Below are 26,212 nucleotides of genomic sequence, written 5' to 3'. Positions count from 1 at the left end.
AAACGAGTTTAGGCTACTTACGTAGGGTCCCTTGCGTAGGCAGGAGTCCAGTTTTTCGGCGGGAGAGGAGGAGAGGACGTACTCTACCATACTGACTCCTAAGCCCCCACTCTCTGACCGCGGTGACATCACTGACCCGCCCACTTCCCCGCCGCTATGGAACCCACCGCCAGGCCGACGGGACACCATGATTGGCTGAGATACCGAGTGGTCTGGGGGAGGGGAAATTAGAGAGCGTTCTACCGTCAGTCTCCAAACACGCACACATTATGCTGGGCACTGAGACTTTGGTGTGTTGACCCATTGGTGTTTTAATCCTGGGACTGGGCCCACCCTCTGTCTTACCTGTGGCCCCCCACGCGCTGTCCCTCCACTGGTCCAGAAAGATCCCTTTTGGTCCATCTTTCCCCGCTTCATCACTCTCCCAAAACTTCTTACCTGTCAGAAGCTGCTGTAGAAAGACAGGAGCGAAACATGGAAAGGGACAGCGAGAGAAACGGAAAGAGAAATATGAAGTGTAAGGATATTTTCCTCAATGTCTTCGCTAAATAACTACCAAGATAACTGCTAGCTAACATTACAATGCTGAAGATTCCTACAGCAGCAGGATGTGCTGTATGACAGGACACTATTCTGGGCTTCAGTCTTCCTACCACCACATGGCCTTTGGTAAGCTGTGTCCTCAAACTACTTGACCTCTAACACCTGACCCCTTACCTCTCCCATGGCACGCCCCTCTAGAGCCAGGGCCTGGAAGTCATGGTTCAGCTCATCCATCGACCGGACCTACAGACAGAGACAAGTTTAGAGTAACAGAGCATACACAGAGCAACAGATAGAAACAGTCAGTAAAGACTAAGGGTATACACTCACACACATTAACCCAGACCATTTTCTGATTTTACACACACACACACACACACACACACACACACACACACACACACACACACACACACACACACACACACACACACACACACACACACACACACACACCTAGTACCTGGCTGTCGTGGATGTTATCCCCAATGGGCCAGCGGTGTTTCCCAGGCTGCTCTCCGTGCTGCCGCTGGAAGAAGTAATCCACCATGGCATCATCCTGAGACCGACCGGCACCCGCCACGCCCTGCGACACAGGCACACTTAGCTAACGCCTCCGCCCCCGACAGTTTTGCACCAAAAACTATGAATTTGTCTGCGCGTCTGTCAGTCTGTGTGACATGTAATGTATAAATAGGAGACATGTTTGTGTTGGTGTCTACCGACTATATGCAGTTGTATCCGTCTCCACCTTTACCTGTTGGCTAGGGGACGGGGCATGTGGGGTTTGTCCGGCCGGGGGGGCGTGTCCTCCGCTGCTCAGCACCACGGGCATGCTGGGAGTTGAAGTTCTGAGGTGGGGGCTGAATGAGTCCTGCCAGAGCACTGCTTTACCCTTCAACACACACACACTGCTCATTCCACCAAGGCCTGGGGAGAAGAGGGAGACACACACACACACACACCGTTAGTGACACACACACCTCCAATACACACACGAGCTACACTCCTTTCAACACAATCTGGAACACACATACACATTTGCAGGGACTGGAATGAATCAACATTTATGTCCACCAGCCAGTGGAGTCAACTTGCAGAACATAAGTTACAACATATTCTAAGTCAGGGCTCCCCAACCCTGTAGAGAGCTGCCGTCCAATAGATATTCACTCCAACCCTAATCTAACACATCCGATTCTAATAATTATCTGGTTCAAATCAAATCAAATGGTTGATAAGGTGAATCAGGTAAGCAACAACTGGGGTTGGAGAAAACCTATTTTTCATACCCAGCATTTTGCAAATCACCCACAGTGTCATAAATAAATAACACACACGCTAAGCTGGGGTCAAATTCCATCTCGACAATACTTTCAGTCAATTCATGACTCGTGTGGGGGATTTCCATGTTCGATTTAACTGACAGACAAGAGTTTGAAATGGATCTGAAGCCTGACATCACCACTTGCCCATTCCCTTTCAGTAGTAATAGATGATCTAAACCGCTTGTCAAACTTACTCCATGGAGGGGCGAGTGTCTTCAGGTTCTCTTTCTTCCCTTGTACTTTTGATTGATTAATTAAGGTAATTGATTACTAAGGAACTCCCCTCACCTGGTTGTCTAGGTCTTAATTGAAAGGAAAAACCAGCAGACACTAGGCCCTCTTTATAATGAGATTGACACCCCGCTCTAAAGATAAATAGGTATCGTAGGTGGGTAACATTAGAAGTCTGGTGTATTTCATCTTATGTGGCCTACATGACATGTTAGACAGAAACTCATTCTGATACAGTTTACTCCACATGATTCTGCAGCAAATGCTTGCGTTGTCATATTTCAGGAGGCACGCCTGTTTCTTATACATGATGGCTTGGATATGTGAGCCTACTTATGTTCAACTGTTTTAAGGGCATCACTTGTCTTGATCAGTAGACCATAGGAACAATGACTACAGGGTTGTGCAATGTTCCTATAGGAATATATTCTGTAGCACAAACATGCTTTTCTAACATGCGTCCGTTGTACTTAAGACATCTGCAACATTCCACAACATTGTGTCCTGCTGAACGCGACCCAGCCAGTGGTGTATTCATTAATTGTAGACCGTTGCAAAACGTTTTGCAACAGACCGAACCGTTTACTGTTTACTCTAGGAACCAAATGGAAGCAAACAACCAAACAGCGAGGGACATACCTCAATTTTTCCACTTGGAGAACATGGTTTCCAACAGCCTACACCCCAGGTGATGTGGATTCCACCCACTCAACAGGCGAGGAGTGTGTTTAGTGGTAAGGTATTTTCTATCTAGACAACCAGGTGGTCTGTTTCTGTCTACATGTTTTATTTATCATTGAACCGCATCAACCTCTGAATCATAAGGCCTCGTACTGATACACAGATGGAGAGGAAGAGAAGTCTTGGGAAATACAGCCTGAATCTGTCAAATCGCAAAACTCCTCTCTACCTCACACACACACCATCATGGCTCCGAAGTGTACACACACCTATCAACCACAGACACACGACAATGAGCAGACGCCTCCATGCATTGAGCTATACCGTAACAAACACGCCCCCCTCTGCAGGTATCGTTAGCTAGCCAGCAAGCTAGGTCCTGCCATCCAGACAACGCTTCAAGACAGCCACTTGAAATAAAAATACCCCCAGTCTGTATTGCATGAAAATAGCATTAAAGTATGTTATTCCATGAAAGCAGACAACAGCGGTTTATGCCATGTTAGACATGTAACATTAGTTACCTATCTGGAAACACCCGGAAATCAGTAGCACACAGTCTCTTGTTCATCACGCTCGAGTCGTTATGTTCGCCACCCGGAAATAGGCATTGTTGGCTATAACTGGGTTAATCATTATTTAATACCAGGGATCGATTATCACCGCGATCTACTGTCCTGTCCACTCGTGCCACAACAAAAGCGGAACGTAGCTTTGTGTGCCAGCTAGCTAGCGTTAGCTGTCAGTCGCTGAGGCACAACATCCAACTAGCTAACTAAACACAACAATGACGCCATTTAGACATAAATGGACGTAAGCACATGAGTTCGTCTGGTTTTGACATAGTCTAGTTAACTATGTTCTCTGTGTAAGGAAGTGTTCGCTAGCCGAATAACGTTACTAGCTAAAGTCGCATGCCAACCACGGAACTGGTTCCAGTAGCTAGCTAACGTTACCCATTTACCAACAAAACACGGCCTCCAAGCCAGAGACCTGTTCAGCCCAGTCCGACACTGGCCAAACCCGGCTCCGACACCTCCTCTCTGGATCGCACACACCGGCGACCCGTTACTAGTACCAGGAGGGGCACGAGAAGAGCGCTGTCTCCATGACGCGGATATAAGCTAGCTAACAAAGGCCTGAGCTGTCTGGCCAGAGCGGAAGACAGCAACACAACCGGAGGAGGCAAGAGAGGGAGGCGGCAACACAGACGTTAAAATAACACCCAGAACTCTCGTTCCGCTCCGGTAAAGACAATACACCGGGCGATGTGTGGTTTGATGCGGCTAGAGGGTTTCTGTACCCACGGGAGAGGGCTACTTACAGGCGGAGAGGGCAGATGGTCGCAGATTTCAGCCCCGGTTCTCTTTCCAGACTTCCAAGCTTTCACTCCGACAACATGGCGGCTCGGAGGGACTCAGAGACAGGCTGACGCGCTGCATCATGGGAACGGAAGATGGCGAGAGCGCGTGCGGTTCATTGCGCCAACCGTTTCACCACTGCCAGTCCTTTGTTATGTGGCTTTGATGACATGATGTATTCTATCACACAATCGACAAAAATACAATAATAACCTAAAAATAAACTAATAAACATACTAATAATTAAGTATCGTGGTCTCTCAAAAACACTGGTTAGGTAAGTGTGGACAGTTTATTCCCAGTCCCAGATCCCTGGGGCTGATGTTCCCCTATAATAAACATACTGCTATTCCGGTTGGTACAGCATGTTCAGCGGACAATGACCGTGATGGATGGAGTCCAGCCGCAGCCACCGCAACGTGCTGAGACACACAGGCCCAGAGGGTGTTCACGAGGCTGGATCTGGATGCTCTGCTAGACTGGTGGAATGTAAACCAACCAACAGCCATAGTGAAAAGTAGGGCGTAGCCTGTTACAACCAAATAAATTACAATTCAATAGTGAAGCTAGTCTAGTGTGTCACTGTCACTAGAATAAAGTAAACCAGGGATGGGCACCTGATGGTGTGGTGCCCACAAAAACCCTGAACTTATCATGAGGGGCAACAGTCAGGGTCGGTTACAGGCAAGTGGCATAATGTGGTTTTATTGATTTTGGTAGTCATTGTTAGTCAGATATCATGTTAACATGAAATAAGTCATAACAAAATGTGTAAAATTGCAGAAAATACATTTTAAAATGGGAGTTTTCACTCAAGAGTGGGGCAACTGAAACGTTTTGCTGCACAGATTTAGAGCTAATTTCCTGCAATTCTATGCATTTTGCCATAGGGTGGAGAGAAATCTTTGAAGTTGTTAATATGATATCTGAGTGAGAGTGACTAACAAAATCAATGGGGTCCCCCTGGTCGGTAATTAGACCATGATTGCTACAAGGTTAGATAGCTGGCTAGACTAAATGAAATGTAAAAAATGCTAACATGGGCCAGTTGAGTGACTGTCAGTGACTGACATAAGAGAAAAACTGCTGATGCACAACCACATTTCGAAATTGCACTTGGTGTATTCTACTATTCTAACTCTCAACAGTAAATTGAGATCCCAAATAATTTATTTTTTTCATTTGTGGGAGATTAATCCTCAGGAGACAATATGCAACAAAAAATGCATGGTCTATCATGGAAAATTATGCGACACTGAACAAAAATATAAAAGCAATTTCAACGATTTTACAGTTCATATAAAGAAATCAGTTAATTTTAAATTCATTAGGTCCTAATCTATGGATTTCATATGACTGGGAAAACAGATATAAATCTGTTAGTCACAGATACCTTAAAAAAAGGTAAGGGCATGGATCAGAAACCAGTCAGTATCTGGTGTGAACACCACCATTTGCCTCATGCAGCGCAACACATTTATTTATATTTATTTAACCTTTATTTAACTAGGCAAGTCAGTTAAGAACACATTCTTAACACGTCTCATTTGCATAGAGTAGATCAGGCTGTAGAGTGTGGCCTGTGGAATGTTGTCCCACTCCTCTTCAATGGCTGTGCGAAGTTGCTGGATATTGGCGGGAACTGGAACACGCTTTAGTACGTGTCGATCCCGAGCATCCCAAACGTGCTCAATGGGTGACATGTCTAATGAGTATGCATGCCATGGAAGAAGTGGGACATTTCCATCTTCCAGGAATTGAGTACAGATCCTTGCCACATGGGACCGTGCATTATCATGCTGAAACATGAGGTGATGGCATGACAATGGGCCTCAGGATCTCTTCACGGTAGCTCTGTGCATTCAAATTGACATCGATAAAATGCAATTGTGTTCGTTGTCTGTAGCTTATGCCTGCCCGTACCATAACCCCACCACCACCATGGGGCACTCTGTTCACAACATTGACATAAGCAAACCACTCGCCTACACCACGCCATACACACTGTCTGCCATCTGCCAGGTACAGTTGAAACCGGGATTCATCTGTGAAGAGCATACTTCCATCGAAGGTAAGCATTTGCCCACTGACGTCTGTTAAGACTCCAAACTGCATTCAAGTCAAGACCCTGGTGAGGACGACAAGCATGCAGATGAGCTTCCCTAAAACGGTTTCTGACAGTTTGTGCAGAAATTCTTCAGCTGTGCAAACCCACGGTTCCATCAGCTGTCCAGGTGGCTGGTCTTAGACGAGCCCGCAGGTGAAGAAGCCGGATGTGGAGACCCTGGTCTGGCGTGGTTACAAGTGGTCTTCGGTTGTGAGTCCTCACAATGACATTGGAGGCGGCTTATGGTGGAGAAATTAACTTTCAATTCTCTGGCAACAGCTCTGGTGGACATTCCTGCAGTCAGCATGCCAAATGCACACTCCGTCAAAACTAGAGACATCTGTGGCATTGTGCAACAAAACTGCACATTTTAGAGTGGCCTTTTATTGTCCCCAGCACAAGGTACACCTGTATAATGATCATGCTGTTTAATCAGCTTCTTGATAATCCATCCACCTGACAGGTGTGGCATATCTTGGCAAAGGAGAAATGCTCACTAACAATAATGGAAATAAATTTGTGCTCACAATTTGAGTGAATGAAACATTTCTGGGATATTTTATACAGGTGTGTGTGTTTGTGTATAGACAACACCAGACTGATTTAATTTAGAAAGTTTATTTATTTCTCCAAACCCCCCCCCCCCCCTTAATGTCTCCCCCCCCACACACACACACACGTCTGTCTCACCCAAGTAAACCACTTCAGAAATACAGCCCTCCTATCCTCTCCTCCCTGCCCTCTCCTCTCTTCCTTCCTGGAAACGCTCCCTGACCAGACCTATTGTATGTTGGTGAAATAAATCAGTGTCCTTCATATATTCCTTTCATCAATATCATCAGGTCAGACCAGTGATACTGTATCTTTAGGGATGGAGGGAAGGAAAGAGGGAGTGAATGAAGTGTAAGGAGAGAATAAACGGAAGGAAGGATAGTAGGGTGTGAGGGAGGACGCATTCTCCCCCAAAGTCAAGGAGGACATTGGGGGAGAATCTCAATTACATACTCCTCACATCATCTCTCTCCTCGCCTCCTTCTCAAAACCCATTGGATGAGAAAGCCAGAGGTCACTCCCCTCGAACATTCTCCTCCAATTGGTTTTGAGAAGGAGGCGAGGAGAGTATGCGAGAAGTATGCAATTGAGATTCTCCCTGGGTCGTCTAAAAGGTGAGAGGTGAAATGTAAAGGGACGTGGCTACACGATCACCCCCTCACCACCAAACAAAAACAACAACCATTCATCAGCCGGATATGTACATGCACAGAATCCCCCAAATCTTTACCCAGAGACACTAAAGCCCAATCCCTAACCAGTCCATTTTTGCCGTGATTGTGTTTAAACAAAGTCACCCTGTCACAACAGAACTAGGGACAAGCTTGGAATTCGACATTCGACTGTTCTATTACGACATCATCACATTCTAAAACGACAACATGAAGAGCTGTGCCTCATGTGACTTCGAGGCCCCATCCACAATAGTTCAGAGGTCATCCAGCTAGTCCTGTAGCGCCACACACACACACGGGGTCGCAGGAATGTGGAGAGCCGGTAGGTGCAGTGTCCTCTCAATATCCTCAGTGTCCATTAGGATGTGACCACGCCCAGTGTCTCCCCGCCATCTCCCCCTGCTTCCCCCTAGAACTGCTGGTTCCTCCCTCTGTACATTCACCTCAGGGGTGTCAGTCAGTTTACCCTTGGTTAACACATACACACACGGTTTCACATACACACACAGGTGAGTCTATCGTTCAGTTGTACTGTGACACACAGAGTGAATGTTCTATTCCCATGGCGACTCCGCTTCCCTGCTGAGGTGTTGTCTAATAGGGCCGCCACCTTCACCTACCCAGCACTGAAAGAGAGAATGATATACAGTCCCAAGGGAAAACTAAAAAGGTCACACTAAAAAGTAGATCTCTTTTGTTGAACCAATTCCCTCCCTAATGGTTAGGGGGTTAGGGATCACTGCGAAGTAAAGGATGAAAGGTTAGAGGTCAGGGGTTACTTACGTGTAGAGGGGCTGCAGTTGAAGGTGGGAGGTCTTCTGAGGAGGCTGGTAACCATAGGAGTCAAAGCCACCAATGAAATCAACTGACAGAGGGAGAAAGATCAGAAGCTGACAGAGCACTCAGATGCAGATGGAACAGTCAGAACAGTCAGACAGACGGAACACTCAGACCGATGGAAGAAAGGTGAGCAACACTCACAGCTATCCTCGTCATCCTGGAAGACTTTGCTCACGTAGCAGGCATACACAATGCCAAATAGCTGAGGGACCGATAGACAGGATAAGGTTAGTATAGTGTGTGTGTGTGTGTGTGTGTGTGTGTGTGTGTGTGTGTGTGTGTGTGTGTGTGTGTGTGTGTGTGTGTGTGTGTGAGTTACTCACAGCCAGTAGGACCTGTAGTGCGGAGCTCAACACCTCAATGTACTGGTAGTCAAGGAGACAGCCGGAGACGGTGATGACATGGTGGTCATCAGGGGCAATGCGGGAGTCCAACACTGGTGTTACTAGGCAACCAGGGCCATGCTCCATCCACCATGACCGATGCAGCGACGTGTTGAAAGTCATCAGGAAGTCCCTGTCCTACACACACACACACATATATATTTTAAAACACCAGTGTTGGACTCCCGCATTGCCCCTATAAACACACAAATGTTATAAACACATTCTAAATACATAAACACACATGATCAACATGCTATAAACAAACACACATCTCTTACCTGAGACAAGTGTCCCACCTCCAGGTAGAAACAGATGATAAAGGAGTTCCATCCCACCCACAGCACCAACCACACTGCATACTGACAGACACAGAGACAAAAAGGGGTTAGTGCGTGTGTGTTAAATAAACACTACATGATCAAAAGTATGTGGACACCTGCTCATTGAACATCTCATTCCATAATCATGGGCATTAATATAGAGGTGGTCCCCCCTTTGCTGCTATAACAGACTCCACTCTTCTGGGAAGGCTCTCCACTAGATCCACTAGATGTTGGAACATTGCTGCGGGGATTCATCCATTCATCCACAAGAGCATTAGTGAGGTTGGGCAATGATGTTGGGCGATTAGGCCTGGCTCGCAGTCGGTGTTCCAATTCATCCCAAAGGTGTTCAACAAGGGCATTGTCATGCTGAAACAGGAAAGGGCCTTCCCCAAACTGTTGCAAAGTTGGAAGCACAGAATCGTCTTGATTGTCAATGTACGCTGTAGCGTTAACATTTCCCTTCACTGAAATTAAGGGGCCTAGCCCGAACCATAAAAAACAGCCCCAGACCATTATTACAAACTTTACAGTTGGCTCTATGCATTCGGGTAGGTAGTGTTCTCCTGGCATCCGCTAAACCCAGATTTGTCCGTTGGACTGCCAGATTGTGAAGTGTGATTCATCACTCCAGAGAACGCGTTTCCACTGCTCCAGAGTCCAATGGCGGCGAGCTTTACACCACTCCAGCCGACGCTTGGCATGTGCATGGTGATCTTAGGTTTGTGTGCGGCTGCTCTGCCACTATTTCATGAAGCTCCTGACGAACAGTTCTTGTGCTGACGTTGCTTCCAGAGGCAGTTTGGAACTCGGTAGTGAGTGCTGCAACGGAGGACAGACAATTCTTACGCACTACGTGCTTCAGCACTTGGTGGTCCAGTTCTGTGAGCTTGTGTGGTCTACCACTTCGCGGGTGAGCCGTTGTTGCTCCTAGATGTTTCCACTTCACAATAATAGCACTTACAGTTGACCCGGGACAGCTGTAGCTGGGCAGAAATTTGACGAACTGACTTTTTGGAAAAGTGGCATCCTATGACGGTGCCACCGTATGTTGAAAGTCACTGAGCTCTTCAGTAAGGCCATTCTACTGCCGGTGTTTGTCTATGGAGATTGCATGGCTGTGTGCTCGGTTTTATACACCTGTCAGCAACGGGTGTGGCTGAAATAGCCAAATTCACTAATTTGAAGGGGTGTCCACATACTTTTGTATATATAGTGTATGCATGCATGTATGTATGTCTCACCAGTATGAGGTAGCGGGATCTGAACTGCATGGTTCCAAAGATCCCCAGTATAACGGCCATGATGTGGAGGAAGTTGGCCAGGATAGGAGCCCACTGGTAGCCCAGGAAGTCAAACACCTGTCTCTGTAGTGCTGCCATCTACACACACACAGGTATTTTTACTAAAAGAGTCCACCAGTACTTCTAGAGGATTGGCATGGTATTACATTGTTACAGTTTCACATGCAAACACACAGATAAGGAAACAACTGTCTTTCTCACACACACACACCAGTCTGCCAGTTGTTTCCATGGAAACTGCCAGGAGCACCAGCTGAGGGTGCCAGGAGCACCAGCTGAGGGACTACCCTCCCCACACACCCACTAATAAACTCCCCAAACGACTGAAAATATGCTGTATTCCAAGAGCCCACTGTCACAATATATCACAAAAAAATAAACACACACACACCAACAATAGCACACCACCACACACAATACTACAGTCAGAAAATAAAAGTAGAAATTAAAAACTGGAAATGAAAGTTTAGAGAGACCGATAGAGCAGGAGGACAGCGAGAGGAAAGGAGAGGGGCAGCTCCCTTGTTTTCCTGCTGTTACTTTCAAAAGCTGAAGGCTTCCTTTTCACGTGGTCTCCCAGAATACAGTGATCACCACACACACTGTGTGGTTGCCAATAATACCAATAATGTGACACACACAGCTAGTAGTTTTGAAACACTTTCAGGTCAGTCAGACCAGCACTCCCTCTCAGTTACACACACATATTCATTGAGTGAAAGAGGAAAGGAATAGGGATATAGTCAAAATATGGTCAACAACACCTTTTCTCATTCTCCCAATCACATTTCATCTCACCCCAACACACTCACCAGCTGCAGTGAACATATCGCCACCAGCGTGCATCTCCCGTCACAATTCCCCATCTTGGAGTGCTCTGGACGCGGCTTGGAGCCACAAAGGCTCCGGGGAAAGGACGGGTGGTCACCGGTCAGATCCAGACTGGCTGCCCGACTCAGATCACACCATGCCCGGCCAGATCTCGCCTGGATCCCGGCCTCTTGGTTCTTCTAGGTACGGAAGACTCCTTGAGATACGTTAATCACACCGACACCAACCCATCCCGACCCGCCGTGATCATTCTGTCGGTGTGGGTAGGTAAATGTGGCTGTGGTTCGCCGAAGGTGTCCTCTTCTTCACGCGGCGAGGTCTGCGGTCCGACCACTAAGTAACGATTACGAATCGCCTCGAGTCGGCCACACCTTCCGGTTGGTAGCGAAAGGAGGGGGCGATAACCACACAGACAGACACAAAGAAAGACGGAAAGCTGTCATAACGGAGCAGGTCTCGCGGGTTAACGGGTATACATTAGCATAATATGATAATGAATATCACGGGAAGGGAGGGCGAGGAATGAAATGAGCCGATGGAGGTGGCCAACTGCCTGGGATGGCTAAATGAAATATGCCATGCACCGACACACACAAAGCGGTAATTGTGACTCACGGTTGGTTTTCAAGACGTTTGCGCTGCTTTCCCGTTCTCCGTCAACGGACGGTTTATCGGTAGGCCTCTGATGGCGTAATGTTAAAAACCAAGACTAGGGCTCTCTTCTGTCTCGCGGTGTCTTTGTCAACAATCGGTGGTGCCTGCTGGGGTGGGCGCGAGAAGGGGGTTCGAGGAGGGGACATTGCAAGCCCCCCCTCATTTCAAATGAGGAACTGGGCCGTGTTCCTTGATGGCGATCACTGATTTGACATGATGGGATTGGCGAAAGTAAATTAGTGACCCACTAAATAGATTTTAACTTCAAACTTCGTCAAATAAATTATAAACTAAAGGAGAGGGAGGAAGGATGCAATTTTAAAGTAGTCGAAATGGGCCCCTGTATTCTGCAGACTGCATGGGGAATCACCGCTGGTCAGCTCATTAGACAGAGTGAAGATTAACTCAGAAATACAGCCTTCATCAAACTGACCAAGACGCACTTCCAACAACACATAATTCTACCCCAAAACAATTGATCTCAACCACTGGCATATGGGATTTTTTATGTGAGAGTTGACGCTGCCCTGTGATAAATAGTTCCCATTCCGTCAAAGGAAGGGGCGTAAAATATTTTGTTTGTCCATTCCCAGCGAGCCTCTCCAGGGTGCTGTTGGAGACACGTCAGTGCGACGCTCCACCAACGTTCCGTCAAATAAAAACATGAACATAAATCATGTAGCAGATATAGGATATGGTAGAACGAGTATGTGGCCTTTTCTGTAGCCTATAGGCTGGAGATAAAATGTATGACAATGTAATGAGACAGACACATTTTACATCATGCCGGTATCTCCGATCAAATAGCCTAACCTAAATGGCGCCCAATCAAGTAACAAACATATCCTAAAAACAGGACAGGTCGAAGTAAAATGGACAATATGGATTGGACAATCACAACTGTTGTCCAGGTGGGGCATAACATATAGGACCGGCCCTGTGGGGAGTGGAACCGTGGAGCGCGAGGCGTTCAGCAGAGACAAAAGAAACAGGACTAGCAGCGAATAAATAAAATAACGGAATTACTGGGCAGAAATAAGAGTGAGAATAATACAATATCTAGGACCATGCTCTATAATGGTAGGCAGCTAGTGGTTAAATAATTAAAATACATTTGCATAAACTAAATCTAAAAAATGTATTACTTTGATTAGATTGCTCAATTTTGATTTAATATTCTAAAACTCTCAATTTAACCTTATGGCCATTTAAACCCCTATTTGGTTGTATGGCTGTGTTTATGAGAGTTTAGAGAGTTTAACAAAAGGACAGGCTTACATACTAATAGTTTCAGAGTAAAGACATGTATAACACACAAACATTCAGCTTCAACAAGAACAGGAAATGGAAGAACATTTTTCCAGGAAGAACAACATTTTTCCAGAAGTAGTTTATTAACAGAAATACAAAAAAATACAGGTGTTGTTTGTTGTGACTGGAAATTACAAACTCAAAATACTGTCTCATTATTAAATAAACAGAAGCATATAAAAGTACAGAGTACTGATCATTCACACAATGGAGCAGAACATACACACTCAGATGTACACACAATTGCCTTCTCTCTCACACACACACACACACACACACACACACACACACACACACAAAACAGTCCTACTGAATCTCTCCCATGTAGAGTCTCTTGTCACTGGCACCAGAGAGGACTGTGGGAAAGTTAAAAAACAACTATTAGAGAGAGAAAAAAAGCAATAGAAAGAGGGAGAGAGTGTGAATAGCCAGACAGATAAAGTCATCTCACCAATAGGCTCCTCAGGGTGGAAGGCGACCTCGTTGACTGACCCAGCATGGCCTGGCAGCTTGTACAGGATCCTACGAGACGTGGTGTCCCACACATATACAAACCTGGACACACACACAGCTTATAAAGGATCATAAAAGAGAGGATTGGTGCATTTATGTTGAGGTTTTGTACTGCGGAGAGTGTGTGTGTGCGTTCACCTATCGGCTGAGCCTGCTGCAATCTTGCTGCCGTCAGCGGACCAGGAACACCTCAGAAGGTTCTGCAGACACAGCAATGTATTATAAACAAAACCTATACAGAGTGTATTAGCATGCCATAACCATGCTATAGGCATTATCAAACATGATAGGCCACTAGGCTTATCAAACATGATATGAGCACAAATATTGACACTCACACTGAAAATCTTTGTCCAGTTCCAAAATCAAAACACTTGAATCTCATACTCTCTGGTCAAAGGTATTTTATTTACCTTCTCAAAATTGTGAATGTTCCCCTGGAATATCTTCACACACCTCTCCTTGGGAGCGAACGGACGGATGTCCCAAATACGCACTGCAGGACAACACACATTTGTACACATAATCAAGTACTGTAAACACACAGTTGGCGATAGAAACACAAGCGTTTCGCTACACCCGACATAAGTGCTAAACATGTGTATGTGACCAATAAAAATTTGATTTGTAAACACACACAATGTATCTCACACAAACATCTTTAAATATGACACACCCACACACACTGACCTGTGTTGTCCATGGAGTTGGAGAGGAGGTAGGACCCCTCTGAGCTCAGGCTGAGTCCAGTCATAGAATCACCATGACCATGCATACTGTAGACCAGCTTATTCTGCCTCAGGTCCCACACCTACACACACAGAGTTGATCACTGTATGACACAGAAGCCTTGCCTCCTGGTAGGATCCAGGCCCGTAGCCACAAAGCATCTCAGAGTTGGAGTGCTGATTTAGGATCTGTTCATATAATATTTTTCATTATGATCTAAAAGGCTAAACTAATCTTAGATCAGCACTCCTACTCTGAGATACTTTGTGGACATGGGCCCAGGTCTTTCTTTCACACTATCAAAACCCACACATGTACCTTGATGTCATTGTCGATGCCTCCAGACAGGATCTGGTCGCTGGTGTCGTTGAATGTGACGGCCAACACCTGGTAGGTGTTCTGGAACGTATGGACTGCACCCTTCTTACGGATGTCCCACAGCTACAACACACACGCACACACTGTTAACAAGCACAACAAAATCCTAATTACGGTTGTCCTCCACTTACAACATTCAACCAACACTCAGAAAGATTGCGCAGGGTAGGCTTTAGTTCCAGCTCAGTGTTAACACACCTGATTAAATAAATACACTGCTCATAAGAGAACTTGATCAGGTAATCAGGCATGTTAGTAGTGCTGGAATGGACCTAAAGCCTGCACACACAGTAGTTGTCTAGAACCAGGTTTGAAGAACAATGGATTAATTAATGCAGTCTGTGGTAGGCATGGTTACCCTGACAGTTCCATCGTCACTGCCGGTACAGACGAGCTGGGGTCCGCGTCGAGCAGGGTAGCAGGAGTTAACGAAGGAGGTGTGGCCTTTTAGACGCTTGATTCTCTCACCCGTCTCACTGTCCCACACTCCCACCGTCTTATCTGTACTGGCACTGAACAGCAGGCTGCACATACACAGGTGCGGATAGGGTCATTAAACACACGTGATATTGACCCAACAACTAAATCCCGTTTTTGCCGGACCTGAGCGAGTGCATGTGTGTGAATGTATATCCTACCTGCCGTCTGTGTTGTAGTGAAGCTCCATCACAGCTCCACTGTGTCCCTTCAGGGTGGCAAAGTTATCACAGTCCCCATACACATTCCACATCACTGTAGAGAGAGGGAGATGGATGAGTGTCACCAGTTAAGTCAAGTGAGCGAGAGTATTGTGTGTGTGTGTGTGTGTGTGTGTGTGTGTGTGTGCGCACGCACACACACAGTGCCTTCTATTCAGACCCCTTGACTTTTCCCACATTGTTACGTTAGTCTTATTTCTAAAAATGGATCAAATAAAAATCCCTCAATCTACACACAATACCCCATAATGACAATTTGGAGAGTTTCTCCCATTTGTGACGACCCTCTCACTCTGTCTGCCGTATTCTTTCTCTTTGCTCTCGTTTTCCTTAATAGGATGTTGGTGGGCGGAGCCGGGAGGGTCGTCAGAGAAATGGGACACCCCTGGGCCTGGGTGTGTCCCGGGATAAACACACCTCTTCCCCATTCATTGAAGAGATTCTCCATGCAGACACACTGTTTGATTTTTGTTGTTGCATTTTTTTGTGTTCATTGGCACCTTTCAACACCCTTCATTATCACATCTATGCACGCAACCACTCACACCAATGTTTATTGTATATAGGTTACTTGAGTTATTAAATATATGTTTGTTATTCCTTATCTCCATGTTGTCTCCCTTTTTGTTCCTGGCTTCGAGCCGGTTCGTGACACATTCCTCTCGACAGATCCTCTCAAGTGGTCAGATTGGATGGGGAGCATTGTTGCACAGCTATTTTCAGGTCTCTCCAGATATATTCGATCGGGTTCAAGTTCGGGCTCTGGCTGGGCCACTCAATGACATTAAGACTTGTCCCGAAGCCACTCCTGCGTTGTCTTGGCTGTGTGCTTTGGGTCGTTGTCTGAGGTCCTGAGCGCTCTGGAGCAGGTTTTCATCAAGTATTTCTCTGTAATTTGCTCCATTCATCTTTCCCTTGAGCCTGACTAGTCTCCCAGTCCCTACCGCTGAAAAACATCCCCACAGCATGATGCTGTCTCAACCATAGGGATGGTGCCAGGTTTCCTCCAGGCGTGCCAAAGAGTTCAATCTTGGTTTCAACAGACCAGAGAATCTTGTTTCTCATGGTATGAGAGTCTTTAGGTGCCTTTTGGCAAACTCATAGCGGGCTGTCATGTGCCTTTTACTGAGGAGTGGCTTCCGTCTTGCCACTCTACCATAAAGGCCTAATTGGTGGAATGCTGCAGATATGGTTGTCCTTCTGGAAGGTTCTCCCATCTCCACAGAGGACCTCTATCAGAGTGACCATCAGGTTCTTGGTCACCAAAGCCCTTCTCCCCCAATTGCTCAGTTTGGCCGGGCGGCCAGAGTATTGGAGGTTTTAAACTTCTTCCATTTAAGAATGATGGAGGCCACTGTGTTCTTGGGGACCTTCAATGCTGCAGAATGTTTTTGGTACCCTTCCCCAGATCTGTGTCTCGACACTATTCTGTCTCGGAGCTCTACGGACAATTCCTTCAACCTCATGGCTTGGTTTTTGCTCTGACATGAACTGTCAACTGTGGGACCTTATATAGACATTGAGGACTATCTTCTGTATACCACCCCTACCATGTGTGTGCCTTTCCAAATCATGTCCAATCAATTGAATATTTATTTAACCTTTAAACTAGGCAAGTCAGTTAAGAACAAATTCTTATTTACAATGACGGCATACACCGGCCGACGCTGGGCCAATTGTGCGCCGCCCTATGGGACACCCAATCGTGGACGGTTGTGATACAGCCTGGAATCGAACCAGGGTCTGTAGTGATGCCTCTAACACTTAGATGCAGTGCGTTAGACCACAGCGCCACACAGGAGCCACAGGTGGACTCCAATCAAGTTCTAGAAACATCAAGGATGATCAATGGAAACAGGATGCACCTGAGCTCAATTTCAAGTCTCATAGGAAAGGGTCTGAAAACGTATGTACATTTATTATGTATTTCAGAAAACATGTATTTAATCAATTTCAGAATATGGCTGTAATGTAACAAAATGGGGGAAAAGTCAAGGGGTCTGAATACTTTCCAAATGCGCTGTGTGTGTGTGAGAAACAGTACCAGCCAAAAGTTGACACACCTACACATTCAAGTTGTTTACTATTTTCTACATTGTAGAATAGGGAAGACATCAAAACTATGAAATAACACATTGAATCATGTAGTAACCAAAAAAAAGTGTTAAACAAATAAAAATATATTTTATATTTGAAATTCTTCAAATCACCACCCTTTGCCTTGATGACAGCTTTTCACACTCTTGGCATTCTCTCAACCAGCTTCGTGAGGTAGTCACCTAGAATACATTTCAATTAACACATGTGCCTTGTTAAAAGTTAATTTGTGGAATTCCTTTCCTTCTTAATACATTTGAGCCAATCATTTGTGTTGTGACATGGTAGGGGGGGTATACAGAAGATAGCCCTATTTGGTAAAATACCAAGTTCATATTATGGCAAGAACAGCTCAAATATGCAAAGAGAAACGACAGTCCATCATTACTTTAAGACACGAAGATCAGTCAATCCGGAAAATTTCAAGAACTTTGAAAGCTTCCTCAAGCGCAGTCGCAAAAACCATGAAGCGCTATGATGAAACTGGCTCTCATGAGGACCGCCACAGGAAAGGAAGACCCAGAGTTACTCCTGCTGCAGAGGATAAGTTCATTAGAGTTATCAGCCTCAGAAATTGCAGCCAAAATAAATGCTTCACGGAGTTCAAGTAACAGACATCTCAACATCAACTGTTCAGAGGAGACTGCGTGAATCAGGCCTTCATGTCCGAACTGCTGCAAAGAAACCACGACTAAAGGACACCAATAATAAGAAGAGACTTGAGAAGAAACAAGAACAGTGGACATTAGACCGGTGGAAACCTGTCCTTTGGTCCGATGAGTCCAAATTTGAGATTTTTGGTTCCAACTGCTGCGTCTTAGTGAGACGCAGAGTAGGTGAATGGATGATCTCTGCATGTGTGGTTCCCACCGTGAAGCACGGAGGAAGAGGTGTGATGCTGTGGGGGTGCTTTATTTTGAATTCAAGGCAAACTTAACCAGCATGGCTACCACAGCATTCTGCAGCGATACGCCATCCCATCTGGTTTGCGCTTAGTGGGACTCTCATTTGTTTTTCAACAGGACAATGACCCAAAACACACCTCCAAGCTGTGTTCGACCAAGGAGAGTGATGGAGTGCTGTTCAGATGACCTGGCCTCCACAATCACCCGACCTCAAACCATTTGAGATGGTTTGGGATGAGTTGGACCGCGGAGTGAAAGAAAAGCAGCCAACAAGTGCTCAGTATGTGGGAACTCCTTCAAGACTGCATTCCTCATGAAGCTGGTTGAGAGAATGCCAAGAATGTGCAAAGCTATCATCAAGGCAAAGGGTGGCTACTTTGAATAATCTAAAATATATTTGGATTTGTTTAACACTTTTTTGGTTACTACATTATTCCATGTCTTATGTCATAGTTTTGAGGTCTTCACTATTATTCTACAATGTAAAAAATAAATAAAGCAAAACCCTTGAATGGGTAGGTGTGTCCAAATTTTTGACTGGTACTGTATGTATACACACACACTTTATATATATATATATATATCACTCACAGATGAGCCTGTCATAGCCAGAGGAGGCCAAGGTGGCTCCATTGGGATGGAACTTGCAGCAGTAGACCTCTCCCTCATGGCCACACATTAGCATGATGGGAGCCTGCAGGCTGGAGCTGCGGGGAGGGCCCTGGAGAGGGGACATGTTAGATCATCATATCACACGTCACAGACAGGCAGGTAGACGCACACAATATTCTCAGAGCGTTACTGTATGTGCATAGCCCACTAACAATCCTGGTATTGATTAAACTAGCTGATAAAGTAAAACAATTCTACTTGCTATCTAGCTATCAAAATAAGTTCTGCTAGCAGTATATGCATTGGATAGCCTTTACTAGTAAACAAGTGCATATCTCAGTCACAGCTTATCAAAGCTGCAATTTAGGTGATTTTCCTGTTACTAGTTGAAAGACTGAATACATTGGTAGTTAACAACTCTCTGAAGCTAACTAGTGAAATTGAACTTCCCCCTTGTTGTATTTTGATATCCCCCTCCTTTCTTACCATGGCCACGAGCTGTTGCGACTGTACCGCGGCGATCAGCTCCGTCCTGGGCCTCTTGACTCCACCGGCAGGAACCAAAGCCATGTCCCCCGGTCTCTTCTTTGGCTCAATCATGGTTTAACAACTCAATAAACACGATGGTGTATAACAGAAATCGACTTCAATGAATGAACTTCTTTCAACAAACCGCTTTCGAAACAAGTACGAAGTGAAGAGCGGTCTGAGGTACTTCCGGTTCTCAGGGCGATTGATTGGTTCGCCGCTCCTCTGTTAACGTTGATTGGTTATCATTGTTGTTGACCATGGCCCGTGAACCGGAAGAAAACATCTTGAAACAGACTACAAAAATAAACACTCGGCCCACAAGGTAGCTATAATATATAATAATGTTTATATAAACGTGTGTAGGTGCGGATTATGATTTGATTGTTACATATCTCCCTATAAGAAGTGTATATACGTATATTTGCCCCTAAAGTAGGGCAAGCTAACAACGCCAAGGCTACTAGCCATAGGCTATATAAGCTCGCTAGCCTAGCTAGCCAGCTAGCCCACCAATCTAGTGCTTAAAAACAGGAAAAGGTAAAACGGCTACATTTTGAATCAGTTTGCCACCCTCAGCAACATACTGCTTGTTGGCAAAGTTACTCTGGCTGCTTGACCCCATAGCCAGCCATGTATTCTATAGTGTATGTATAGCTATTTAACATATTGCCTAGTCAGACACTGTTCCAGCTGGCTGATAAACAATGTCTACCTCGCCATCTTTTTCTTTTTCAAATCTTGTCTCATTGATTGAGACAAGTGGGTGTCCACCCCAAAGTGCTGCACGTCATGATGACACTCGTCGGTCTCGATCAATGAGAGAATATTTGAAATAGACAAGATGGCGGCGTAGACATTGTTGGATTTTATCATGGAGCAAAAATAATGATTACATTTAATAACAGAGCATTTTCTAAATTCAAACGAACCCCCTGCAACTAGACATGGATGTTTAAAAGACTGGGTGTCTTCCAAGTCCGGAATTGAGAAAGTATCGCCAAGTTAAGGTTGGTAAAAAATTCTGTGCTAGCTAGTTAGATCAGTGATTACTCCTAACAAGGCATTAAGAAGGAGGAAGGGTACACAGTTTCAAAGCAGAGTGCCAAAAATACATAACCAGGCGTATTCAGTGGGGTGAAACATTACAGAGTGTTTAGATTGAGGTGTTGCACCCAGTCTTTACATGATGATCATCTCCTTACCTAACCCAGTTGTCGTCCTGTGTGTCTGCAGGGAGAGAGTTATACTGTGAGTCGCCATCATCATCATGGCAGACTTTGACCATGACCAGCAGGAGCCTGCAGGACTAGATGGCTTGCCAGCCATGTACAGTATTGTGAAGGGAGAGGTGGCTTCTGTACAGACCTATGGAGCCTTCATCAAGATTCCTGGCTACAGGAAGCAGGGTAGGCTTAAGGCATCAGCATGCTTCAGTTCGGCTGGCGCCTTGAACGAGTGTGCTCGCATACTCCCTTAAAAGACCTTTGCTTGGAAAATGAGAAAAAAGAGGCAATAGTACTGTTTGTTCATTTTGAGACGTTGTAGCCAGTATACTTCCTCAAAATAGTCAGAATTAATTGAATATAACTCAAATAATCTGTCACTGAGATCTTAGTCTTGCAATTTTACATCTAATTAATGTTTGGTTAACTATTTTTCCCCAAAAAATGTGCATGAAAACCTATTGTCTCTCATTGAATGACAACAAAGACTTTATTGAAGAGTTCCTACTGTTGACCAATCACTGACGAAGCGGCGTAGACTTTGGCTCGCGAAATTCGGGCTGGCCTTGAGAAAAAACCCTTACCGAAGTCCAAGATGAACAGAAACGTCACAAAATGTCACCATGATATATGCACAAACTCTTCCCAATTGTTTCGGCTGGGAAGCATGCGGACACCTTTGGGCATCTTTCACTTTACAATATCTTTGACTTCATGATCTCTTTCTGTTTTATAATATCTTTGTCTGTTTTGAGTATTACGGTTTCTTCTGAGGCACTACTCATTCTCCTCACTTTTTCTACCTCTTCCCTCTATCTCTCCCACTTTCTCTCTTCTCGCTCTCAGGGTTGGTCCATATCAGTGAGTTGTCAGCCTGTAGGGTTGAGAATGTTGCAGAAGTCGTCGACGTGGGAGAGCAGGTGTGGATCAAGGTCATCGGGAGAGAGGTAACACGCAGACACATACACGTAAATAAACTCCATCTCTCCCTAATGAGCAAATGGTTCCGAACATGGCCTTACCTCTCCCTCCCTCCATCTTTCTCAGATGCGTGATGACAAGGTGAAGCTCTCCTTCTCAATGAAAGCTGTCAATCAAGGAACAGGGAAAGACCTGGACCCCAACAATGTCATAGCAGAGTATGTATTTGTGTCTGTCTGAGTGCACTGATACGATGATTGGCTATTGCTGCTGTTTTCAAGTGTGTGTGTGTCTAGGCAGGATGAGCGGAGGCGTAGACAGTTCAAAGATGGTACAGGACGGAGGATCACATTGGAGGCTGTACTCAACACCACCTGCAAGAAGTGTGGCTGCAAAGGTACAGCCACAACATTACTGCAACATGAACACTAGGGATGGTTTAAAAAAAATATTTTCACTATTCCAATGGTATCATGAATTTCTTGGATATTCAAAACCTGCGCGCACTATAGCTGCAGCTGTGAGCGAACAGACTGAGGAAGAGGGCGAGACACCAAGGCAAGTCAGCTACAGCCATGTCTAGCTAACTTGTAGCAGCCACAATATTATTTATCATGTTATTTATCATCCCATTTAAGTGCTGGTCTTGACTGGAGTAGCCTAGAGAAGCTAGCTAAGCTAATTGAGGCCACATGCTGCGCTTTCTCCTCAACCCCATTCAGATAAAACTGCCTATCTTTTGGTTTCTCATTGTAGCCTACTCCTTCTCATTTCGCAGACTTTAATTCCATAATTGAATTCCATCTTGCATTGCGTTAGTGAACTCTCACTCCACTTGCAACACATTGAGCCGCTTTGATTGGCTAACATAAACGACAAGCTACACACGTGAAGGCTACCAGTCTTTTTATGGGCGTACCGTGCACGTCATAAAAACAACATTGAAAAGTTTGTTTTATTAAATTAATAATTTGAAATGTCCTCGTATGTCCTTGTATGTAACAATGTCACATGGGTATTTTAATAATAGGCCTTTAATAAAATGTTATCACAAAAATGAATACTCACAAGTATTCAAATAGTAATGTCCGTTCGGATATTCAAATAACCGTTCATATCCCTAATGAACACATTCTCTAGACAAACGGATTCAACTAATCCTGAAGACCTTCAATCAACCCTTGAATTATGTGTGTTTGGAACTGGACTGGAACAAAAGCCTCTACACACTGGCCCCTGTTGCTTAACTCCATCCTAATGTAGCGTATGATCTCTCTCTCTCTCTCTCTCTCTCTTTCTCTCTCTCTCTGGTCTCTTTGCTAAGGATTGTTTCTCTCTCTCTCTCTCTGGTCTCTTTGCTAAGGTTTGTTTCTCTCTCTCTCAGGTCTCTTTGCTAAGGATTGTTTCTCTCTCTCTCTGGTCTCTTTGCTAAGGATTGTTTCTCTCTCTCTCTCTCAGGTCTCTTTGCTAAGGATTGTTTCTCTCTTTCTCTCAGGTCTCTTTGCTAAGGATTGTTTCTCTCTCTCTCTCTCAGGTCTCTTTGCTAAGGATTGTTTCTCTCTCTCTCTCTGGTCTCTTTGCTAAGGATTGTTTCTCTCTTTCTCTCAGGTCTCTTTGCTAAGGATTGTTTCTCTCTCTCTCAGGTCTCTTTGCTAAGGATTGTTTCTCTCTCTCTCTCTCTGGTCTCTTTGCTAAGGATTGTTTCTCTCTCTCTCTCTGGTCTCTTTGCTAAGGTTTGTTTCTCTCTCTCAGGTCTCTTTGCTAAGGATTGTTTCTCTCTCTCTCTGGTCTCTTTGCTAAGGATTGTTTCTCTCTTTCTCTCAGGTCTCTTTGCTAAGGATTCTTTCTCTCAGGTCTCTTTGCTAAGGATTGTTTCTCTCTTTCTCTCAGGTCTCTTTGCTAAGGATTGTTTCTCTCTCTCTCTCTCAGGTCTCTTTGCTAAGGATTGTTTCTCTCTTTCTCTCTCTGGTCTCTTTGCTAAGGATTGTTTCTCTCTTTCTCTCAGGTCTCTTTGCTAAGGATTGTTTCTCTCTCTCTCTCTCTCTCTCTCTCTCAGGTCTCTTTGCTAAGGATTGTTTCTCTCTCTCTCTCTCTGGTCTCTTTGCTAAGGATTGTTTCTCTCTCTCTCTCTCTGGTCTCTTTGCTAAGGATTCTTTCTCTCAGGTCTCTTTGCTAAGGATTCTTTCTCTCAGGTCTCTTTGCTAAGTATTGTTTCTCTCTTTCTCTCAGGTCTCTTTGCTAAGGATTGTTTCTCTCTCTCTCTCTCTGGTCTCTTTGCTAAGGATTGTTTCTCTCTCTCTCTCTCTCTGGTCTCTTTGCTAAGGATTGTTTCTCTCTTTCTCTCTGGTCTCTTTGCTAAGGATTGTTTCTCTCTTTCTCTCAGGTCTCTTTGCTAAGGATTGTTTCTCTCTCTGGTCTCTTTGCTAAGGATTGTTTCTCTCTCTCTCTCTGGTCTCTTTGCTAAGGATTGTTTCTCTCTTTCTCTCAGGTCACTTCGCTAAGGACTGTTTCTCGGCCCCAGGGCTGCAGTATGATCTGATACCTGAGGAGGGCGATGATGAGCCGCAGCAGCTACAGAAAGAGCCTATCAACCCCAACCTCATCCCACTAGCAGTCCGCAAAACCCAACCTCCACAGGACTCACACAAGAAGAAGAAAAAGGAGAAAAAAGAGAAAAAGGTAAGGACCACAGAGTGACATAGACCTCAAGGTTTTATATTCCTGTCTCCATGGTTAAGGATTGATTGGCGCCAGGGGTATTTATCAATAGTCTACAGTGGCTCTTTCTCCCTCTCTCAATTCAAAGGGCTTTATTGGTATGAGAAACTTGTTTACATTGCCAAAGCACGTGAAATAGATAATAAACAAACAAATATGAACAGTAAACATTACTCAAGTTTTTTTTAAATAGACATTTCAAATGTCATTATGGCTATATACAGTGTTATAATGATGTGCAAATAGTTAAAGTACAAAAGGGAAAATAAACATAAATATGGGTTGTATTGACAATGGTGTTTGTTCTTCACTGGTTGCCCTTTTCTTGTGGCAACAGGTCACAAATCTTGCTGCTGTGATGGCACACTGGTATTTCACCCAATAGATATGGGAGTTTATCAAAATTGGATTTGTTTTGGAATTATTTATGGGTCTGTGTAATCTGAGGGAAATATTTGTCTCTAATATGGTCATACATTTGGCAGGAGGTTAGGAAGTGCAGCTCAGTTTCCACCTCGTTTTGTGGGCAGTGTGCTCTCTGTTGAGAGCCAGGTCTGCCTACGGCGGTCTGTCTATCTCTCTCGTGCGAGGTATTTATCGCTCCTGTAAAATGTAACACTTGGGTTAACACCCCCTGGTGACCATGTCTCTCTGTCCTGAGAGAAGTTGCATCAGTGACGCATTGCAGAAAAACCAACATTTTAAATAGATGATTCATGTAGTGATATGGATATAAAACTCTAGCAGTTTGATTCTTCTTTGTCTTTCATTGCTTCTCTCTCCTCCCCTTTCCTCAGGAGAAGAAGGGAAAGAAGAAGAAGAGGAAGAGAGAGAGGAAGGAGTCCGAAAGTGACAGCAGCAGCAGTGGACCCAGTCAGGCCAAGAGAGGGCGGCATGACGACAGAGAGGACAGAAAGAAGAAGAAACACAAGAAACACAAGTCCCACAAACACATCTGAGACTGATCTGATGGACTGACACACATTGCACTAAACACACACAAATTACACTGTAGACACACATACACACAGTTAAAATGTGAACACGCACATACACAGCGTAGACTTGGATGGACACACACACAAGTTGACGCAACAGTCAGAAGCCCCTCATAGCCCCTTGCCCCTACCGTCTGACACATGCAGATCCATAGAAACCTGATAGGTGTTAGCAATATGGCAGCTTCCCTGAGCCCATCGGAAAGTGAAGTATATATTGCACCTATCCAGTTCCCTCAGATCTACCTTTAACACTGAAGAGGTTAGTGTTGTTTTCAGGACGACAGTATAGGTGTCTCAGATCCCACAACACCTGGAGTTAACATCTCAGGAACCATATCAAGACGTTGTAATCTGTGCAGGCCTGTGCTGTGTTAGTAATGCGTGTATCTGGAACCAGTCCACCTGTCCTCACTGGTCAGGTTAGACGCATGACATACACTACATGACCAAAAGTATGTGGACACCTGCTCGTCGAACATCTCATTCCAAAATCATGGGCATTAATATAGAGTTGGTCCCCTCCTTGCTGCTATAACAGCCTCCACTCTTCTGTGAAGGCTTTCTACTAGATGTTGGAACATTGCTGCGAGGACTTACTTCCATTCAGCCACAAGAGCATTAGTGAGGTCAGGCACTGATGTTGGGTGAGTAGGCCTGGCTCACAGTCGGCGTTCCAATTCATCCCAAAGGTGTTCGATGGGGTTGAGGTCAGGACTCTGTGCAGTCTAGTAAAGTTCTTCCACAACTATCTCGACAAACC

At 45.0% G+C, this 26,212-nt stretch overlaps 4 protein-coding genes across 11 annotated transcripts in view; 1 reads left to right on the top strand and 3 right to left on the bottom strand.

The window, feature by feature from the left end:
* The window catches only part of pum1 (pumilio RNA-binding family member 1), a 36,001-nt gene extending 31,782 nt beyond the window's left edge, over window positions 1–4,219 (bottom strand). For 3 of the 6 annotated variants that reach the window (XM_038966844.1, XM_038966847.1, XM_038966846.1), the window contains exons 1-5: window positions 1,301–1,462; window positions 1,007–1,129; window positions 718–786; window positions 346–451; window positions 22–212 (exon numbers count right to left, since the gene is read on the bottom strand). In XM_038966844.1, coding sequence (XP_038822772.1) covers window positions 22–212; window positions 346–451; window positions 718–786; window positions 1,007–1,129; window positions 1,301–1,462 — 651 coding nt within the window. Of the gene's footprint in view, window positions 1–21; window positions 213–345; window positions 452–717; window positions 787–1,006; window positions 1,130–1,300; window positions 1,474–4,107 lie in introns of those variants that run through there. The other 3 variants (XM_038966845.1, XM_038966848.1, XM_038966843.1) reach the window with 2 other exon arrangements.
* A 2,717-nt stretch (window positions 4,220–6,936) lies between these two features.
* Window positions 6,937–11,596, bottom strand: nkain1 (sodium/potassium transporting ATPase interacting 1). 2 transcript variants are annotated; one of them, XM_038966550.1, is made up of 7 exons: window positions 11,143–11,596; window positions 10,271–10,408; window positions 8,982–9,062; window positions 8,641–8,838; window positions 8,459–8,519; window positions 8,261–8,342; window positions 6,937–8,103 (listed from the first exon to the last, which is right to left on the bottom strand). In XM_038966550.1, the coding sequence occupies exons 1-7, from the start codon at window positions 11,194–11,196 to the stop codon at window positions 8,094–8,096; spliced, it is 624 nt and encodes a 207-aa protein (XP_038822478.1). In that variant the 5' UTR covers window positions 11,197–11,596; the 3' UTR covers window positions 6,937–8,093. The 2 variants fall into 2 exon arrangements, with proteins under 2 accessions (XP_038822478.1, XP_038822477.1); XM_038966549.1 differs by having other exon boundaries at window positions 6,937–8,519.
* Window positions 11,597–13,196: 1,600 nt separating this feature from the next.
* On the bottom strand, window positions 13,197–19,759 carry snrnp40 (small nuclear ribonucleoprotein 40 (U5)). The gene is made up of 10 exons (XM_038965954.1): window positions 19,545–19,759; window positions 19,038–19,167; window positions 15,385–15,478; window positions 15,105–15,270; window positions 14,687–14,809; window positions 14,330–14,450; window positions 14,053–14,135; window positions 13,778–13,839; window positions 13,578–13,681; window positions 13,197–13,482 (listed from the first exon to the last, which is right to left on the bottom strand). The coding sequence occupies exons 1-10, from the start codon at window positions 19,656–19,658 to the stop codon at window positions 13,433–13,435; spliced, it is 1,047 nt and encodes a 348-aa protein (XP_038821882.1). The 5' UTR covers window positions 19,659–19,759; the 3' UTR covers window positions 13,197–13,432.
* Window positions 19,760–19,818: 59 nt separating this feature from the next.
* Window positions 19,819–25,977, top strand: zcchc17 (zinc finger, CCHC domain containing 17). Of its 2 annotated transcripts, XM_038965956.1 has the most exons (8): window positions 19,859–19,911; window positions 20,532–20,596; window positions 20,823–20,995; window positions 21,659–21,759; window positions 21,860–21,951; window positions 22,030–22,130; window positions 24,222–24,412; window positions 25,249–25,977. In XM_038965956.1, exons 3-8 carry the CDS (start codon window positions 20,857–20,859, stop codon window positions 25,408–25,410), a joined length of 786 nt encoding a protein of 261 aa, XP_038821884.1. In that variant the 5' UTR covers window positions 19,859–19,911; window positions 20,532–20,596; window positions 20,823–20,856; the 3' UTR covers window positions 25,411–25,977. The 2 variants fall into 2 exon arrangements, with proteins under 2 accessions (XP_038821885.1, XP_038821884.1); XM_038965957.1 differs by lacking the exon at window positions 20,532–20,596 and having other exon boundaries at window positions 19,819–19,911.
* Window positions 25,978–26,212: the final 235 nt, after the last annotated feature.

Source organism: Salvelinus namaycush, chromosome 27 (assembly GCF_016432855.1).
Source record: "Salvelinus namaycush isolate Seneca chromosome 27, SaNama_1.0, whole genome shotgun sequence".
Taxonomy (NCBI): Eukaryota; Metazoa; Chordata; class Actinopteri; order Salmoniformes; family Salmonidae; genus Salvelinus; species Salvelinus namaycush.
The sequence above is the reverse complement of the archived record's forward strand: the minus strand, read 5'-3'. Positions and strand labels throughout refer to the sequence as shown.